The 20,869-nt window shown below is 49.3% G+C and overlaps 2 protein-coding genes across 8 annotated transcripts in view; one reads left to right on the top strand and one right to left on the bottom strand.

Annotated features, from left to right (window-relative positions):
* Positions 1–12,436, top strand: part of KAT6B (lysine acetyltransferase 6B) — a 173,906-nt gene extending 161,470 nt beyond the window's left edge. For all 6 annotated transcript variants that reach the window (XM_075935747.1, XM_075935746.1, XM_075935744.1 and 3 more), the window contains one exon: positions 528–12,436. In XM_075935747.1, the coding sequence (XP_075791862.1) occupies positions 528–3,022 (2,495 nt within the window). In that variant the 3' untranslated portion in view covers positions 3,023–12,436. The remainder of the gene's footprint in view (positions 1–527) is intronic.
* The window catches only part of LOC102452319 (dual specificity phosphatase 29), an 81,390-nt gene continuing 72,511 nt past the window's right edge, over positions 11,991–20,869 (bottom strand). For both annotated transcript variants that reach the window (XM_075935768.1, XM_006126347.4), the window contains exons 3-4: positions 19,464–19,684; positions 11,991–13,984 (exon numbers count right to left, since the gene is read on the bottom strand). In XM_075935768.1, coding sequence (XP_075791883.1) covers positions 13,737–13,984; positions 19,464–19,684 — 469 coding nt within the window. In that variant the 3' untranslated portion in view covers positions 11,991–13,736. The remainder of the gene's footprint in view (positions 13,985–19,463; positions 19,685–20,869) is intronic.

Genomic DNA, 20,869 nt, shown 5'->3' on the forward strand with positions numbered 1-20,869 from the left:
ACCCCCAGTGTCTACAGTTTTTCAGACACACCATTTTTTTTCTACCATGGCAACACATTTGTTTAAATGACTTAATCGTAGCTGGACGGGCGATGAAATTTTTGGGTGTAAAAAGTACAAAAATAATAAAGCGCTGTAAAACTTAAAACAAAAATTCAGTTTTCTCCAAATTGCAGTTGCGTTGACGTACCCCCCCGAGACGTGTCTCGAGTACCTCTGAGGGTACTCTTACCACTGGTTGAGAAACACTGCTCTAATGTGTAAAACTCTTGTTCAGTTTTACTGAGGGGAACTCAAGGGATGTATAATAAATATTGTCCTGCTTACTATCATGTGTGGTTAAGTTAAAAGTATCTATTTACTAGCAGTATAACTTTTGTTTAATTAACCAATGGGTTTTTTTTGGATGAATATATAAATCAATTTTGAATTAATTAGTTCTGACTGTTGATGGAAATAGATTTTTTTTTTTTTGCAAACTAAGACTTTTCTTTTCTTTTCTTTTCTCTGTTCTCTGCTTCCCAAAGACAACACAGAGGATATAGCTGTCTTGGAAGAAAGCATTAAAGACAATCCCGAGCCTTTGAGGTGCAAACAGGGCTGGCCCAAAGGATTGAAGCGTGGTCCGTCTAAGTGGAGGCAGAACAAAGAAAGGAAGCCTGGTTTTAAACTTAATTTATACACCCCACCTGAGACTCCTATGGAGCCTGATTACCAGGTAACGGTAGAGGAACAGAAGGAAGTATCTGATGAAAAGCCCTGCCAAGGTCCTGCTGTTGCAGAGGAGGAGATGAAAGAGCCTATTAAGAACTTGCAGCCTCAAGAGGAGGTAAAAGAGCTGGAACCCGAGCCTCTAAACCCACCCAGTGAACCCTTTGAAACCACAGAAAATGATCTAATGAAAGTAGAGGAGGAAGAAAAAAATGTAGAGGAAGATGATGTCAGTGCAAAAAATCCAGATAAAGACCCACCGGAGGAAATGTATAAGCAAAAAGAAGAGCCTGAGCCTGAGCCTTTGGACGAGCATGAAGAAGAGGAGGAAGAAGAGGAAGAACCATCTCACAATGAGGACCATGATGCAGACGATGAAGATGATAGCCATATGGGTTCAACAGAAGTGGAGAAAGAGGAGTTACCAGGGGAAGCCTTCAAAGAAGTGCTCGAGAACCAGGAATCTTTTTTAGATCTAAATGTACAAACTGCTAATTCAAATCAGGAGGACTTAATGGATTGTGGGGTTGACCTTGTAGCTGAGTGTGAAGGTGACCAAAAAGAGCTTAGTGCAGATTCGGGGCCTGTGCCCGAGTCTGACGATGATCACACAGATAATAACCCGGACCAAAAGGACAGTGAAGAATTAAATTCGGATTTCAAGGAAGAAAGTAGTGAAACCATGGAGATCGATTCAGAGACAGTACAAGCAGTCCAGTCTCTAACCCAGGAAACAAGCGAACAGGAAGATGCATTTCAGGATTGTTCAGAAACGCAAGAGGCCTGTAGAAGCCTGCAGAATTACACTCATACTGACCAAAGTCCACAAATGACCACGCTGGATGATTGCCAACAGTCTGACCACAGTAGCCCGGTCTCATCTGTCCATTCTCACCCTAGCCAGTCGGTTCGTTCTGTTAATAGTCCAAATGTTCCTCCATTAGAAAACAGTTATGCTCAAATCAGCCCAGATCAAAGTGCCATCTCCGTGCCATCTCTCCAGAACATGGAGACCAGCCCGATGATGGATGTCCCGTCAGTTTCCGATCATTCCCAACAAGTTGTGGATAGTGGGTTCAGCGATCTAGGAAGCATTGAGAGCACAACCGAAAACTATGAAAATCCAAGCAGCTACGATTCCACCATGGGAAGCAGCATCTGTGGCAACAACTCTTCGCAAAACAGTTGCTCGTATAGCAACCTTACCTCCAGCAACCTAACCCAGAGCAGCTGCGCCGTGACGCAGCAAATGTCTAACATTAATGGAAGCTGCAGTCTGATGCAACAAACCAACATCAGTTCCCCTCCTCCCTGCAACGTAAAATCCCCCCAAGGCTGTGTTGTTGAAAGGCCACCCAGTGGCAACCAACAGTTATCTCAGTGCAGCATGGCTGCTAATTTTACACCGCCTATGCAGTTAACTGAAATCCCAGAGACTGGCAATGCCAACATTGGCCTCTATGAAAGAATGGGTCAGAGTGAATTTGGAGCAGGGCATTACCCACAGCCATCCGCCACCTTTAGCCTTGCCAAGCTACAACAGTTAACTAACACGCTTATGGATCATTCATTGCCTTACAGCCATTCTGCTGCTGTGACTTCCTATGCAAACAGTGCCTCTTTGTCCACACCCTTAAGTAACACAGGGCTGGTTCAGCTTTCTCAGTCCCCACACACCGTTCCCGGAGGACCCCAAGCACAGGCTACTATGACCCCTCCCCCTAACCTGACTCCACCTCCCATGAATTTGCCGCCTCCCCTTTTGCAGCGTAACATGGCAGCATCCAATATTGGAATCTCCCATACCCAAAGACTGCAAACTCAGATGGCTGGCAAAGGCCACGTGACCGTGAGAACCAAATCAGCCCCTTTGCCCCCAGCAGCAGCAGCAGCAGCAGCCCATCAGCCCCAAATCTATGGGCGTGCTTCACAGACTGTGGCCATGCAAGGACCTGCACGGACCTTAACGATGCAACGTGGTATGAATATGAGTGTAAACTTGATGCCAGCCCCCGCTTATAATGTCAATTCGGTGAACATGAATATGAATACCCTTAATGCTATGAACGGCTATAGTATGTCCCAGCCCATGATGAACAGCGGATATCATAGTAACCATGGATACATGAATCAAACACCCCAATACCCTATGCAGATGCAGATGGGAATGATGGGAACTCAGCCATATGCACAGCAACCAATGCAGACAACACCACACAGTAACATGATGTACACTCCTCCAGGGCATCATGGCTACATGAATACTGGCATGTCTAAACAGTCTCTTAATGGATCCTACATGAGAAGGTAGGCCCTTTGGAGAGTCAGATTACCAAACTGGCGCATGGGATTGATCTGCACAAATAGGCGAGTACGATTTCAAAACCAGCAATTGGTGTGAATGCAAAAACATTTGTTGGCACCATGTTAAAAGCTGTATGCAGCAGAAAGCCTTATACAAGTTTTTTTTTTTCTTCTATTTTGGTACCTTTCTTTTTTGTTTTTCTTTTTTTTTGTTTGAGGGGGTGAGGGTTGATTTGATTTTTTTTTGTTTGTTTGTTTTAATTTTACCTGAAGTTCTCTGGAAAAGAAGAATTCTTTCTACGAACGGCAATTACACAGCAGCCGATGGTTCAGAGCCATTTTATGTGCCTGCTCCCGTTAAAAATGTGGATGTGTAGACTCCAAAACTTAGTACTGGAACCTGAGCTTTCTCTCCACTTTCCCCCACATGTAAATGCCTTTTAGCATTTCATTTATTGTACATTTTGTTTCTTACGGTGACACTTCCGCATGCCGCTAATGTCTTTGTTAGTGACAGTGCATTTTGTAGTACTGTACAAGTGTTGTGCTTAACAGTAAGCCATTTCTTCAGTTTTTTGCCTTGATTAGGTTACCCTAGTTTGAGGGTAAAAAAACAAAACTATATTTTTGTTAATTATAAAACTTGTAAAAATAAAAAAGCTGTAAAAGCGGTTCACGTTTTGGTTAGTTCAAAGGGTTTTATTGCTAAATGTTTGGTGTAAAGTTGAGACTCTTTTCCATTTTCGGTGACCGATTTCTTTTGGGGTGGGGTGGGAATAAAAAGGCAGCTTTCTGTTTTATAAATGCAGACTTTTGTTGACTGAATGAAGCATATCTCAGTGTTTATTTGTCATGTTTTGAAACATTTTCACATATGTCCAAATACTTGGCAGGATTTTAAAAAAAATAGTGAATTTGGTGTAAAGTTGCTATTTTATGGAAATGCCTCTAACTTTACATTTTCATTCCATCTGTAGATTTTTCTATCTTTATAAAATATTGAAGTTATTTTTTAAGGGAAAAAATAGAGCCGTAGCGTGTGAATAGTTCAAACTAAGCTTACAGATCGCATGTAAAAAGGCAAAAGCTATGTGTCTGTTTATATTGCTTCCTTTTTTTGTAGCCTTTGTACCTGTACAGAGTGACGGTAAGGGCCACGCAGAAGAGGCTTGATACATGTGTAAAATAGGACCCAGTGACACTCTTGTATTTATCTGTTATCTTTTTAGTCAGTCACTTAAAAAAAAAAAAACAACTCCAAGCTGTACATTTTAACATAAAATAAATTATGATGAGCCATTTTTAGCCTCTTGTGTTTGTCATAGTCTGATGTTGCATGGGGAATTATTACTTTGCCTTACCATATCCATTACAGATCTCTCTGACTAGAAGGACCCATCCAAAGCCTCTTAAAGTCAATAGTTCTGGAACAGGCCTTTAAATACTAAACATAGCTTATGCTTCTCAACTTTGTATGCTTTGTGAAAATAAAAATATCTAGGGTAGTTAAAAAATGTGACTAAAACAAAAATATTGGATAATTATATCTATGGGACATTACAAAATATTTAATATTTAAGGTGAAGTGCTTTTATTTAAAAAAAAAAAGGTGTTGTTTTTGTTAAAAGGCTATTTTATTGTAGTGGACACAGTGTTTGTGTTATCTCTCAATATTAAAACTGCATTCTCTTTGTCCTTTGGACTATTATCTTCAGTTACAATGATGATCCAGTTTCCGAGATGTTTTGTTACACATCCAGAATTGAACTTTCCTCACAGTTTTACATATTTAAACAACTTTGTCCTAGTAATTTTAGATATTTAAAAATTGAAATGGCTGTCAAATCTAGGTCAGGTGCATGTGAAAGAAAACCACATAAGAAATATTCTTATGAAAATTGCTAAAGATGCTTCTACACTTGAAGCTTATGGATTGATTTTTTTTCATCACTTCAGTTGAAAAATATGGTAGATGTAATAAAAGCATCAGCCATCTTAATTAATCCTTGAAAAAACGTATATAAAAGCAGCTTCATAAGTGAGCATTTAAATGCTCAAAAGTCAGAAATGTGTGTATTGTGCAACAAAAACACACAACTTAATACATATGTGCAGTGTGGTCACACTAAGGCCCTGGCCCTGCAATCTCTCACATACGTGAGTATTTTCATATACCTAAGCCACCCCATTTGAATGTGCTGGCATCACTCGCATGAAGTTACTTTACATATATAGGCATGTGTATGAACAGGGGCTAAGGTTGTGAGAGACTTGACTCAACTTTGAACTTCTGCTTCTTGGGAGTTTCAACTGTCAACCATAATTGATGCATTAAGGGAATGATCCTGTTACACTTAGGCACATGTTTAACTGTATACACTTTGAATACTCCTGTTGAAAGCAGGGGGCTATGGATAGAACATAAAGCGAAATGCCTGCCGACATGTTTTCAGGAGCAGCATCTGCCATAATGTTTTTGCCGTCGCCTCTTTATTTTTAGGAAAATACAACAAAGAGAAATGAAGAAAGCCCTGTGCTTATTTCAGGATGTGATGAGAGGTGAACACGGGCAGGAGTGTGTGTGTGAGTTTCTAACCTGAAGCTTCGCAACTCCGTATGTTAAATGATCGCACATTGAAATAGAAACAGCAGCATTTTATGTGACTTGTATTTGTACATTTATGTGAAATCAAACATAAAGATAACTGGGCCTTGCCCACTGCCGTGTGTCTCCAGTTTTACAGCACCGTAGCTCCTTGACACTCCACACTCATGAACACTTTTCAAATGCTTAATTTCCAAACCAAATAACTTTCAGTGGGGCAAATGCTTTTGACATCTTCTGAATTCATTTCTGGTCATTCTGGGTTTTTAAAGGCCACGTATATGCTGACAACTCTGCTTTGTAAAACTCTCCTGTCTTCCTGCCTGTGTATATTCAGGGTGACTCACCTCTGCTCACTTTAGTTACAAAGAAGTTTTGACTTCTTTTTACTCCTGTTGTCCCTCCAGAACCAAAGAGAGTATCTCCTGTATTGACTGCATCGACAGAATTTTGTGCTAACTTGTAATCAGCCTTCCCTGCAGAGAGATTGAGTTTTGCAAAGATGCTACTATAGGAATAATTGGAAGAGCATGAAATTGCTCAAGTGTGGAGAAGGCCTACTTAGGACAACATAATCTTTTATTACGGCTGGTGGTGAGCAAGATGGAAAGAACACACCTGACTCATCCTCTGGCAAATTTGTATGGCTGGCACTGAGGTCACTTATGAGCTTGTGCTCGAAAAGTTATATAGATCAGAGGTAGACTTTGTGATCCCTGACTGACATAGCTGTGCCAGCAAAAGCATTAGACAGTCAAAACCGTGCCTTTCCAGTATAGCTGATTTTGCTGTGGGAGTGAGGGCTGGAATGCACTAAATGGGCAAACCCTCCTGGTGTGGCCAAATGTTTTATTGAAACAAGACCCCAAGATCCCAGCTCAGCTCCAGTCAATAGGAGGAGATTAGCACTGCACACGAAGACGGGGTTAGCTGAACCAAATAAAAGACAACCCAGCCTGCAAGTGAAGCCTGTTGGAAGGAATGTAATATCAACACAACGCATGTGTCGTGGAATCGCTCCCTGATGCAAAAAGCTTTTAATTAGCCCGCTGGCCCTAACGTCTGCACATAATGAATTTTTAGCAGAAAACGAACGAGCTGCCAAAGTGGCATAATCCAGCAAACTGCCATAGTAAGAAAGGGTCACCCTGATGCATCCTGTGGTTATTTGAATGTATATAGTTGTGGTACAAAGACGGATAATGGAGGTAGCAAAGCTCTCGTGGCTGGTTTTACACAGAGGCGGCATACTTGTGACTAGTAAATCCAGGATTACAGTGGCTCTTGGGGAGTTGGGGGGCTTTTGATGTTGGCAACAGCAGATGACGAATTCCCCTCAGTACAAATGGCACCCAGATCAGCAGTGAGCAAGAAGGGGGGGCGGAGTTTGTGGCTAATGTGCAGGGTGGCGGGGGTTGGTTATTCCTGGCAGTGCCAGCACCTTTGTATGTGACCCTGGCACATTGCTTAGCCCTTTTGTGTCTAATCCCCCTTAAAATAGAGATGCTGGGCAATAAGCTTTGCATAGCTCATATTTGTAAAAACACAGCGAGACTATCTGATGGAAAGTGTAGCGATATTTCAGTGTGCAGTATTTCATATTTCAGTATATACTATATTTGAACATATGGTATTTCCTATCCCTGATGGCCGTTGCTACAGACTATTAGGAGAGTCCTTTTTTTCCATTGTCAGGCAGGTGGCAACCATTCAAGATACACCAAAGCCTGAGTCAAGGTACCAGCTGTCTGTTTCTTTCTCCAACAATTTGCTTCCTACCTCTTCTCTATTATTGTTCATTTATGTTCGTTCTCACAGGGCCTTGGGGGCCCAGGTCATGGCCCAGTGGGTTAGGTGCTGTGCAAACACAGAACAGAAAGACTGTCTTTGACAAGTGAAGTATAAGGCAAGAGAACTCATGGAGAACATGGAAACAATGGGACAATGGGGTTTTCATTCTGTTTGTGCAGAACATGGTGTTGATTTTACTCCCCAAACCAAGCATTAGGTTCCTAGGGAGCAGCTTCCAAAAGAGTCCTTCAGCCTTAGATGGGGAACAACCAACTCGGTCCTTCCTGTGATAGAATAGGATGGGTACCGGACTCGAATCCACTCCTTTCAGGAGAACTTGATGGTGCATATGCAACATGCAGACTGCTAATCCCCAAATGGCTCAGATCCCGTGGTTTGTGGGCTGATGAGTTTGCTAATAGGCCTTGTCCATCTAAGTTGGAAGACCATTAAGCTTCTTTCTATGGTTTGGGGACAACAGAGAATTGGTCTGCAAGACTGCCGTGTGGTAGTCCCTTTCTGTTATTAACAACCATTGTGGTGGTGGTGGTGGTGGGAGGAGATCTTAGCTATAGTTATAGCGTGGGCCCCATTTTAATACATGGACCCTTCTCCTCCCATTGACTATGGAAGAACATCTCTGAGGTAAGTCCAGCACTTGCTTATACTGCAATGTAACCTTATGGGAATACTTGAAAGCATCTTCAGACGCAACAAGCTGCTGGAAATAAGGAAGAGCCACTGCCTGTTGCACAAGCCAGTTGAGATCTCTGCATTACAGGGCTTGAGCTAGTTAACGGGATGCAGCGTGCAGGCAACAGACCTTCAGTCTTAGGAGCAGACGATCCATTGTTATGCTAAATGGATATATTTCCGAATTTGCTTCCTATACCTACCAGGGAAATCACCACTCCCAAACCCACTCCATGCCCAGCAGCAGCCCACAGGTCACCTGCTCTCTGCTTTGTGCAGACACTCAGATCTCACAGAGTTTTGTTTTAATATCATTTCCAGCCTGTTTTTCACAAGGAAGGGCCCTACTGTCAAACCAGCTTCAAGTCTGCTTCTAGCGATGGCATCCCCCAAACTGGTGGAGGGCAGGAGTTGGCACAGCTGGTAGCCTGGCTGAGGGGAGGTTTTGTATGGTCCTCTCTCGGACTGCCAGCTACCAGAGAAATGAGCATAACGGTGCATTGCATCTGCCTGGTCGACGTGAGGACCCATGGAGGTGTGATGGGCTGGATCGGCAAGAAGGGTTTAGCTCTTCCAAGGAAGAGAGGAAAGCCCACAGCTGGGTGCTCTAAGCTTGAGATGGCCAGCTGTCGCAAATTAATTCATTGCCCCAGTCGAAAGGGGGAAACCTGCAAAGAGAGAATGACCTGGCAGCTTTTTGCTGCCTTCAAAGATGGAGTAGCCCCTGTCTGCTGGAGATGCTGTATTCCTGCTTTCAGCTCATTCGCCCTGCTTCCATTCCACGGCCTCCCTGTAGCTCCCTAATTTGTGGTTCCCCTGGGGTGGAACAAGAAAGCGCTCTGGTTTCCTGTGCTGTGAGGCAGCTATTTCCCCGGGCCATGAAGATGTGTCTTCCACTGAGATCATGAGTCCGACCGGCAAACTCCTGAGGAGAAGGGGTTGATCATGTCCTGAGGGTGACAATGAGGTAAGCAAATGTGGTTTGAGTCTTTTGTCCTGACTAGGTGGGCCAGGTCCATACTGCACATGTTTAGCATGGGTGAAAGTCGTTGCCAGTCCCGGCGCCGGGTGACACAGCTCTCACGGAGTTTGGGGGAGTAGCGAAGATCAGCACCGTCTGTGTCGGCTGTGTTTGTAGTGTGGTCCAAACCCAGCCCTTCCTTTGGGAATGTAAACAGTTACGGCTGAGAGCCACAGTGCCGTATTGGATAATGAAAACAACATGGGGTTTTGTAAAGGTTCCCTTTTCCATCCACAGGTTAACCTGCGCCGTCTCCCTTCAGTGCATGGTTTTCTTTAAAAAAGCAGACAAGCAGAACCTCATTAAAACTGTTTTTATTTGAAGCAGGATTGTTTATAATGTTAAGCATAAACCGCTCCTTAGCAGCCCAAAGGAAATAGTTTGCTCAAGAAAAGGAGCATAGACTGTCACTTTTATTTCAAGTGCTGCTCTAGGAGAACAAAATCCTTAACAATCGGGATAAAGAGTCACAGAGCCACGTTAGTCGGTAACTTTAAAAAAGAGTAGTCTTGTGGCACCTTAGAGACTAACAAAAAATATATAGGATCATGAGATTTTGTGGGTAAAACCCACTTCATCAGATGAGTTGTTCTTCTCGCCTAACTTTGTTCAGTGTTTTGTATCCCAGTCAATTGTGTGTGTTAGACAGACCCTTCAAATTCATCAGGAGCATGCCTGGACATGTGGAACAAAATCCTGTTGCAACTAGATGGTTCAACCTACAAGAGGTGTGCTGGGTGTTATTTTGGCAGTTGTGTTTGCAGTATTTGGGCATACTATTTTTTGCTGTAATTGCTGGCACACCTGACCATCTCCGGGTATGTCGTGTGTGTGTGTGTGTGTGTGTGTGTGTGTGTGGTTTTTTAATGCTTTATTTTGTGTAGTATTATTTATTGTATTTTTTCAATTTTCTTTGCCCTGTTACAAAAGCATCTGTGCGGAATGAGAGCACGATTCTTCATCTGTGTGATCTTTGCATTCTGCTCAGCTGGAGCTCGTCAAGTGAAGAGAGTAGGAATGGAGGAGCCAGGAGGTGGCACACATGAGGTGGCTGGGTGGTGGGCTAGCGTAGCTACCCAGCAGCTTCCAGATCAGGAAACCCTCCAGCGTTTGCTTTAATCCATCTCCTATTTTCAGGATTTATGCTCTTGCCTATCACTCCAATATCGGAACACATTTTGTGTACGCTAGATGGGGAACAGTAATGCCTCTGGCTGCTTGTAGACGGCTCCGCTGGGGTAGGGTTCGGATGGCTGGAATCGAAGGTGGTTTGAAGTGGTGACTTGTGGAGGAGAAGCATTGGTAAAGAGGAAGTGATTGCAGCATTTCCTAAAAGCTTAGACTCTGAAGTCCTCTCCTGTCCTCCAGCAGTTGCATCCACTGCCAGATGTGCTTGAGAATGCTTTGTCCCTGGCTCTGGCAGCCTTCTGCTGGGCTTTGAGCTGCATCTAACTATTGCTGCTCAGATGGAGATACACCTGTCTCAGAGCTGGAAGGGACCTTGAGAGGTCAAGTCCAGTCCCTTGCCCTCACAGCAGGACCAAGTACAATCCCAGATCTCTAAGTGACCCCCTTGAGGATTGAACTTACACCCCTAGGTTGAAGCAGGCCAATGTTCAAATCACTGAGCTATCCCTTCCCCTGTTGTCTGGTGGCAGCGGGGAATATAGCTGTGTCCAAATCCACTCCCGGCTTGGCTTGTTCTGACCAAGGTGCTAACCTGGGAGCAGCAGCTCATTGGGGGGACCATTGGGGAACACAGACTAGATACACGCTCACGGTGGCCTAAGCTAGGAAGGGGATGACCGCTGCATTTTACCCCAGCTGGTGCCCGTTCGCTGTTCTCCCCCTCACCTCCTGATGTAGGGAATGACAGGAGTTCTGCTGCGACCAGGGTGGCTCAGGCCTCACCCCGGGGAGGGGAGAAGCAAAGGTTGCTGGAGGTGGAAGAGGGATTTTAGTTATTAGTGCTGGCATGTCGCCCAGCCACTGTGGCAAGTCAGACAGGATCCCGAAGCTCCATGCTGCTCTCCCGTGCGGGGCCACGTCCCTGCGAGTGCTCCAAAGCGCCGCCCTGTTGCACACTCGCAGCTTCAGTGGGAAATGAGGCTGCATTCATGGGGAGCGAGGTTAATTGGAGGTGTAAAAAGGGATGTTTAGTGAGGGGGAAAATGGGCAGGGGAGTGGACAGCCTTGCTGGGCTGTGTGTGGGAGGGTGGGGCGGGGGGTCCCTGTCCCTGGAAAGGGCAAGGCCTTGGGTGGAAGTGGTGGGACCAGGGGGGCACCCAGCCCCTCAGTGCCACCAGGACTGTGACACAACCTCCCCCTGGAGGTCAGACGCCATCTTGAATGCGCCCATTTGTAACACTGCTCTGGAATTTAGCTCCCCCATGGCCGTATGGGAAGAAAGTCGAGGGGAAAAGGCCTTGTGAGCATCAAACAGCTGCCCAGAAGGGGTTTCCCAAACCAAACTGTATCCTGCTGCAGTTCGGCACTGCCTATTCGAAGAAGAGGGTCAAGCTGCAGGCTGCTGGAGCAGAGCTACGTTTTCCAGGTGACTTGAACCCCATCGCTGAGAGGGAGTGTGGTGCAGACACCCCCCATTCGGGCCAGCCCCCAAACTGTTCTCAGGGATTACACTCAGCTGTATTCTGGCAAATCAAAGACGGGGCCATGGTAGAAATGGGGGAAGTGGGAACAGAGTAAAAAGGGGCCGTTCCTCGAAGAAGCAGACCGTGAAAGGCAAAGCCTCGGTTTGTTTTATTTTCTCCAGATTAGATCTCTCTGGCCCTTCCCATACAGGTCTGCTTGTGGCCCTGTCGGAGAATAACCGCTTTGACAGATGGGACTGGCTTGAGGAGTGTGGGGGTCTGAAGGGAGCCCAGGACTGGGTACCCAGAGAGAAACCCAAAGTCTCTCTCTTTCCACCCCAGCATGGGCAATGGGCACAAAAGGCCAGGGGAGACTAACCCTGCCCTCGTATGACCACCCTGGCTGACTTATCACCGGACACCTGGACCGTGATGGCCCCGCCTCTTCTCCTCTTTGCTCCGCCCTTTCTCAGGGGCCCCCACCCCCTGCTGCTGCTGCTTGGTGCGTCTGCTCCCGTCCTCCACTCCTCCTCCTGCCCCAGAGGTGCCACCACTCGCAGACGGCCCCCTCCGCTCCCTCCAGTGGGTGGGGGAGGGAAGAGGTGAGTGGGGCTGGAGGGTTTCGCAGTGGGCAGGGTGTGAGGGGGTGAGTGGCAGAGGGCAGGGGGGTTGACGGGTTGGAAGGTGAGGAGAGGGACACAGTGAGTAGTGGGAGGAGGAGCTCCCAAGGGATGAGGAGGGACATGGGGTAGGGTTGCTAACTCTCTGAATGCAGAAAACTGGGCACCCTTGCCCCGCCCCCTTCTCTGAGGCTCCGCCCCCACTCACTGCATCCCCCTCCTTCCATCACTTGCTCTCCCCCACCCTCACTGACTCATTGTCACAGTGGGGAGAGCTCTGGGCTGGGGCCAGAGAAGAGGGATTCAGCAGGCAGGGGGGCTCTGGGTTGGGTCAGGGGTTTGGGGACTGAGGACTCGAGCTGGCGCCGAGGGGTTCGGGGTGTGGGCTGGGGGAGGGCGTTTGGGTACAGGAGGGGGTCCCGAGCTGGGGGACAGGGTGTGCGGCACTGGCGCTGGTGTGTGGAGGGGGCTCAGCGCTGGGGTAAGGGATTGGAGTGTGGGAGGGAGTTTATAGGGTGGGCTCTGGGCAGCGCTTCACTCAGGCGGCTCCCGGAAGCAGCCGGCATTTCCCGCTGGCTTCTGGGCAGCGGCACAGCCGAGTGGCTCGGTGCACTGTCCCTTTCCCCAGGTTCCGCCCCCAGGGCTCCCATTGGCCATGGTTCCCAGCCCATGGGAGCTGCTGAGCCAGTACTTGAGGCCAGAGCAGTGCGTGGAGCCCCTGAGGCCATTGACCGCAGGGGCACCACGCACTACGCCTCAGTCTAGGAGCCAGGGGGAAATGCCGGCCATTTGGGGGGAACCTCACGGAGCCAGGACTTCCAGCAGCCCAGTCAGGAGCGCAGTAGGCATTCTGGTCAGAACCCGGGCGCTTGGCAGTGCTACGCAGCAGGCAGGGAGGGGTCCTGCGGCAGGTGGGGGGAGCAGGGCCCCCTCCCTAGTTAATCCTGTCAGCTGAAAGGAGGATTGCAGGGGTGGGGACCGGCTCAGGCTTTGCCAGGCTCCCATCCCTGATTGTATTTAAGTAAACGTGCGAGGCTTTGCACGGGGGCTGGGAAGAAAGTAGCCCCTCACAAACCGCATTAAAACAACAGTGGTTCAACTCGTCTTAGGACAGCAGAAGCAGCTGGGCCTCCGTCGCAGCTCGGGGGCTTGCCCACTTACGGCCTGTCCTCCAAGTCCCTCCTTTGCTGTTTCTGGACAGCAGAACCCCGCAGAACAGCGCTGCACCCTGCCAAGTCTGTGTCGCGCCCCCAAGGACATCGCTTCCCTGCTCCTTTTCCCCGGGATTCCCTTTGCGGCCGATTTTTCCCGCAGGCCTTCTGGCCGCATTGGTTTTCCAACGGCAGTGGTCTCTCACTAGGTGTTTCTCCGGGGAACCATCACCCTGGGCGTGAGGAAGCCTAGATCTCCCGGCCAGGCCCATCTCCGTTGACTTGGCGGCCGTTCTTGGCGTTGGTCCTCTCCACCTCCAGCTGGATGTCCAGTTCTCTCAGCTGCTTCAGGAAGCCGCGGTTCGGGAGGATGCACCGGTGCTGCAACACTTGCTCGATGGCCTGGACGATGGTCATGTTCTTGTAAATCATCAGGTACGCCAAGACCAGGGTGGCGGATCGGCTGCGTCCCATGGCGCAATGAACCAAGATCTTGTCTGCACGGGGGAGGGGAGCAAACACAGGCAAGGCTTTCAGACTGGCCGATGATACCTACTCTCCCCTTCGCTAGCGCCCCCCACCTGGAGATCGTAGTGCTGGGCGGCCATTCCTGCGCTTCACCGCCTCCCTTGCCGAGGGAGGATTAGCCAATGAGTCCCAGTATCGATCAGGATCTTGTCCTGCTATAGATCGCCAATTTACAGCCGGACAGGGTGGGCCTGTCAACCCCTGTTGCAGCCTCCCCTTTATTAACCTCCCACTGATCCATGGCTTCAGCTGTTTCGCTCATGCTGCTGAATCAAGGCATGTTTGTGCTCTAGAGGCGGGACACCAGTGCCTGTAAGAAGCTGTTGAACCACATGCTCATGCCCTCCAGGAGGATGACAAGGCTGTGCAGTTACTCGCTCTGAATACCAGGGGCCAGAGAGGCAGGAGGGCTCAGTAATTAGTTCCCTGCTCTGCCACAGACTTCCAGTGTGGCCTTAGGCACACCACTTAATCCCCCTCCCTGCGTCTCAGCTGGGGATGACAATTCATAAGAACGGCCAGCCTGGGTCCGACTAAAGGTCCATCTAGTCCATGGCCATCTAGCCGACCCTGGCCAATGCTGGCAGATGCCCCAGAAGGAGTGAAAACTGCTGATCATCATCACGTGATTCCCTTCCTCTCATTCATTTCCAGACAGATGCTAGGGACACCATTTCTAGCTAACCAGGCTAATAGCCATTACTGAACCTAACCTCCATGACTTTATCTAGCTCTTTTTTGCCCCTGTTAAAGTCCTGGTCTTCACATCATCCTCTGGCAAGGAGTTCCACAGGTTGACTGTATGCTGAGTGAAGAAGAACTTCCTTTTGTTTGTTTTAAATTTACTAATTCCTTTCATCACACCCTGTTTGTCTTGCCTGGTTAGATTGTAGCTCTTGGGATTGAGGCTGTCCCTTACTGGGTGTAGGCAGCCCTAGAATAAAGAGGTGTCGGTTTCTGTGGGAAATGAAGAGTACAGGAGCTGCTGAAAAAGTTTCCCGCTGTTGGCAGAGCCACGGCTACACTTTACTTTCGCTTTCGACACTGAGCCTGATCGGCACAGCGTGGGAATGTGAGTATGCAAATGAAGCTCGGGATATTTAAATCTCGGGCTCATTTGCACTTCTGAAGTGCTTGATTTGCATCCGTCTCTCGGCAGAGGGATGCAGTCTAGACACAGCCAATGGGTCCAGGCCTTTGCATGTGCTACAGGAACGGATGCAAAGGAGAACCGCTGGGCCTGAGAGGTGCCTCCTGGAAGGAAAAAGGGCCGCCCACACTGGGAACTTCTACGCTGCATTTTAAAACCCCGGCTGCAAGTCTCAGCACCCAGGTGGACAGCTTGTGTCTGGCCGAGAGATCCCGGGCAGGCTCTGAAACCTGGCAGGGAAGGCGGGACTCCAAGCCAGCCGTAGAAGGGGCATCTACGCTACTAGAAGCTGCGCCGTAGCGTAAGCCCCACGAGCTCACGCCCGTAGACCCGGACTCTGAGACTTCACTGCCGGGGGAGAGGGGGGGTATTTTTAATCCCTGTGTCCTGTGAGAGGCAGCCGGGGTGACCCATGACTGTGGGGGAGGGTGCAGAGGGAGGGCACCCACTTTCAATTAAAATCAAGGGGGGCGCACGCGCACGTGCACCAACCTCGCAGCGTGGGACGCTCTGTGCGCCACAAAGCCCGGACAACGGGGTGTCTTCAGCAGCAAGGCCTGAGGCAGTTTGGCTTTGTCCGCTGCCCCCAGTGCAGGCGGGCCTCGACTCCTGGCAGTTGGCTGCTTGATGGCGGGTGAGGGGCGCTTTCCTGGCGGGAGCGGCACGGCTGAGTCATGGACCCCTCGAGAGCTGCCAGCGCGAGGGGATGATGGGATCCCAGCAGACTGGCTGAGAGGCCTCTTGGCAGATGGCCAGCCTCCCCGATCCCAGACCGGCTTGTCGTTTTCTGCCGATACGTGGAAGCCCCCATTTGTTCAGCCCTTCACGCTGGCGGGGGCCCCGGGGGGTGTAAATGACTGACGGGAGGGTTTCCTTGGAAACCAGAGAAGAAAGGCCTCTGGCCAGAGAGAACCTGTGTTTTATGTTGTGTGAAGGAGGGAGGGGAAAAATGCCCCTCCCCCTTTGGAAATGGCAAGGGCGGTGATCCTGTCTGCTGTGCCAGGGCAGGAAAGATCCCCGAGGACGTTCCAGGAAGGCAGGAATTCCCCCCGTCCTGCAGGGCCCAGTTGTGCAGTGTGTCAGCGGGGGAAGCCATGTCGGCGCGCATGCAGCTGCTCAAATGCTTTAGGGTGCTAATCTATCTAGGCAAGCTCCTTTTCTGGTTGCATATCAAGACACCACCCAGCCCTACCGTATTTACATCTCCGAGGGGGGGTGAGGAAGTGCTGTTAGCCCGGATGGGGAGCCAGAGCAAAGAAAGACTAAATGACATGCCCAGGGCTACCCAGACAGTCTGTGGCAGAGCAGAGGCTCAGTCCTAGGTCTGACTCCTGAACCATTCTTCCTGTTCTACTTACTCCAACGTCTGGGTTAGAAACGTCTGGCCATCACCAAGACAAACATTCCTATGATGCCTGCCATTAATTTAGGCACATGAAAAAGCTGGCCACTTGGTCTGCTAGGAGGTTAAACAGAGACTGGTCTGTATACAGGGCAGGTCCTCTTGTGTAAGGGTCATCCCTTGCACTGATGAGACTTATGGGCTGCCTACATTATAGCTTCTCATCTCTTCACATGTGCTACTTCTGTAGCCCTCTATTTGAATGGGGCCATACTTGGCTGCGGAATGAACAACATGTATTCGGTGCCCCTTGTTTACCCTCATGATTTTCTTCACATTTTTGTCCCCCTTTCTTCTTCAGGACTACTAAGTTGATTATCTTTATATTGCTAGTGCACTTAACAAAACGCCAGGTACCAGGTTTAACAAACAAAAGGAAGTATTTCTTCACACAACGCACAGTCAACCTGCGGAACTCCTTGCCAGAGGATTATGTGAAGTCCAAGACTGTTGCAGGGTTCAAAAAAAGAGATAGATAAATTCCTGGAGGATCTGCCCTGTTAGCCAGGATCGGTAGGAATGGTGCCCCTGGCCTCTGTTTGTCAGTAGCTGAGAATGAGTGATGGGAGGGAATTACTTGATGATTCCATGTTCTGTTCACTCCCTCTGGGGCACCTGACATTGGCCCCATTTGGAAGACAGGACACTGGGCTAGATGGACCTTTGGTCTGACCCCATCTGGCTGTTCTTATGTGATTCAAACACTTCACCAGCACAGCAGCTGGAAGAACAGCTACATGCAGAAGTGTCAGTGTAACCCATTGAATTCCTTTTGAATTTAGCACCATTTTTAATAAGCGAACCACTCTGGTCTCTTAGTCACACTTCTGTTTCAGTGCTGAATCTTTTTCTCAAGCTTTCACGAGTGTTTATACAGCCTCTCTCCCTACCCTTTGTTTAGCAGCACGTGAGAATTTACGGGCCTTCTCAGGGCTTGTCGACATGGAGCAGCAATGCACACTGCAGGGCCTTGATTTCTAAAGCGCACTAGCGTGCTGTGTATGGACCGGTCCGTATAGACCCTGCTTGTGCGCTTTAATATAGTGCTGTTGGAAACCCTCTCTGTTTCTCGACTTCTGTACGGGTGCCGTGTCTTTTGCTCTGCGCTGTGGGAAGAGGAAGGGAAGGCTGCAGATGGAGACGGGCTTGTTCGTGGCAAGTGGAGGCTTGGCTGTACATGGAATAGCTGGCAGCGGCTGCATCCTTCTGCCACATGTTCACCGTTTTTTATAGCACTGTGAAGCGAGTCCCCTTTTAAAGAAAAGGGGAGCGAAGCATGATGCACATCAGCAGGGTGCGCACGGATTGTTAATCACAACCTAGCTTGCTCCAAGCGGTGTGTTTGTATACGCAAGCCCCTGAGACCTCGGCCTGTCTCTAGGAATGTGGTTGGAAATTATACTATGGATCAGAAGCGCTCAGCCACCAGCCTATTCCGCACCCTTTGCAGAAGCAGCGGTACTTGGCCGGAGTCTTGCAGTCTGAAGTAGCTGCCTTTGCCAATGAACCTCTCTCCCTTCTAAGAACGTACAATCTTAAAGACGCACACACGGCTATTGGCACGTCAGCTTTTAACTGGCGATGATTTATCATCTCCCTGCCTTAACAAGAGGTGTTTTCTGGGGCTGGGGGCTGTACTGTTGCATGGGTAAGTCCTGGCTGGTGGCTGGGGGCACGCCAGGTAACCGGCAGCTGCTGAGCTCCACAGCAAAGAACACAAGTTGACAAAAGGATGGAAACGCGATATGTGGCCCTCTGATATTAAAGGCTTTGCAGGTCAGCAGGAGAGTTTTAAGTTTCTCTGCTGGCTCTCGGTAAAACACCCTGTTGAGATACTTTTTTTAAAAATAAGAACTGGAGTAAATTTTCAAAGACAGTGCAGGCTCCAGGCTGTGGGGCTTTGCATTTGCTTATACCCTGAGCTAGAGCGCAGCTGGAGGTCAGCAAATAATGAACTGTAGTAATCAAGCTGGGAAATTGACAAAGGCTTTAACTAATGTTCCCAGATCTGTGCTGTCAAAGTGATTGCCGTCTCCTACGGCTTGGAAGATGGCAACAACAAATCCCTCTTACAGCTTGGAAAGGATCCGATGGCTACAGGACACAAGTGCTTTTAGGAGCGAACCTCCTGCTGTAGGGGAAGAGAGGTTGCTCCGGAGACTGGAATCCTACATACACAAGCTAAGTACAACCAGGGCGGGTCTCTGCTAATAAACTTCCCAGCTAACTGGAAAAGGGCTGCCTTTAGGGATAGCAGACGAGCTATATTGAGTCCCTGGCTTTCCTCCTGGGACTGTTTGCTGCATAGGAGTGTCATATGAGTGCCCTTTGTGCTAGGGACATTGCTCTGCTAGCAAGAGAGCTGCTTAAGAGCGATCCATCCGGAGGTAAGGACTCGTGGATTGCTACCGAACCCCACTGCATTTCAATGGCTGACGTGGCTGAGAGAGACCCCCATATGTGGGTGAAGGCCCAGCTGGGGAAGGCATGCTCCAGCCCATCCCTTCTGGCTAAGGCCCCACACCTGGAGCCAAGCCACGCCCACCCCTAGCTTGATCCTTCCTGGCCACCTGGCTCCAGCCTTCCGTAGTGGCTGGGGAAGCCGGGCTCCCATGCCACGGTCCCAGCCTTCCCAGCGGCTGGGGCATGTAGGCAGCTTTTGGAAGGCGCTGCCTTCCCTGCCCTCTATTACTGGCCTCCCATGCCTCTCTATCTGCACTGACTTTCCCGAAATGACCAGCCTGTGCTTGTTTGTCCTGTGCCAGGGGGCCTTGGGTTCCTCTGCAGGTCTCCCCTCCCCCTCCCACCCCCCTCGGGAATTGGCTATTTTTAATTAATACTCGTGTGCGCTGAGATGAGCTGTAGCCAGCCAGGTCTTTCTCTGCCCCCTCCTTACTTCTCGGATCTTGAAGTGCGGCGTCGATGAAATCAGCAGCCGAATAAAAGAACTGACTGAGGTCGAAGCTGGGGAGATCGTCCGCTTCTACCCCGTGGTACTTGATGGCCGTGTCGCTGTAGTAGTCTGGCCCCGTGTCCACGTTCCACCGGCCGTGGGCTGCGTTGAGGACGTGCGTGAAGCCGGCTTTCTCAAGGCAGTAGCGCTCCAAGGCCGTTTTCCTGCCAAAGAAACGTCACTTGTCAGCGCTGGGAATGGAGCTGCTCTCAGAAATAGTTCCCTTGTTTTGAAAGCGATAAAAAAAAAACCACTGTCAAAACTTCAGACGTGGACAGATTCCCCCCTCCCCTCACACACACTCGGTTTCCTCACCCGCGTGTCCCACCCTGATAGCAAATAGCAGGATGACCTGACACCTGTTGACCGTGAGGAATTCTAGTGGGCTGGTGTATATCCCCCCCGGTCCCACGGCCATTTGGGGACATCAGTTGGTGGCCCTCACACGGAGCCACGAGCACAGGAGTGTACCTGGTGCAGTTCACCCCCATTCCCGACGCCTGCTCTTTTTGTGGCGGCAGGGAGAACCTGGCGCACGCCTACCTCAAACGTGCCAGGTTGCAGCCTCTTTTCCAGGCTCCCCCAGAACCTCCTGCTGAGGTTCTGGCTGCACTGTTGCTACACCGCTCGTCATTTATCCTCAGCCCATCCCGGGCCCCACGAAGTCGTGAGACCTCATCCAGCTCCTCCAGGACCTGGGGAAGGCTGCCGTTTACCATACCAGGAGTACATCTAGACTACAGGCTTTTGTCAACAGAGGCTTTGTCGACAGATATTGTCGCCAAAGCGCGTCTAGACTACATCCAGATCTGTCGACAAAGCAAGCCGCTTTGTTGACATGAGAGTGTAGACGCAAAGGACAGTGTAGATGCAATCACACCTTCTATCGATAGAACTCTGTCGACAAAAGGCGTTATTCCCCGTAGAATGAAGTTTACCACCATTGACAAAACTGCCGAGTTCTGTCGACATTGTCGGCAGAACTCGGCAGTAGTGTAGACGCAGATATAGTTTTGTCGACAAAACCCTGTAGTCTAGACACATCCCAAGAGGGGAGGCTGGATGAGGGGGGTGCTCGGAGACTGTGGGGCCTATTTCTCCTCCTCCCTAGTGTCAGACAGCTGGGTAGATTTCTTCTGGGCGGCATCCCCTGACTCTCTGGACAGCTTTGAGGAGTAGTGGGCGCTGTCTGAGGTTCTCTGCTCGGTGTCCCCTTCCGGTTCCCTTGTTCTGAGCCTGTGACCTGCACACCAACCCTGTTTTCCATTAGTTGTCCTTTTGGTCCAGTGGTACCTCCCAAAGGAGGATTTGGGGGAAGGGCCTTTAAAAGTGCAAAAAACCCAACCATC

The sequence above is a fragment of the Pelodiscus sinensis genome, chromosome 8 (assembly GCF_049634645.1).
Source record: "Pelodiscus sinensis isolate JC-2024 chromosome 8, ASM4963464v1, whole genome shotgun sequence".
NCBI lineage: Eukaryota > Metazoa > Chordata > Testudines > Trionychidae > Pelodiscus > Pelodiscus sinensis.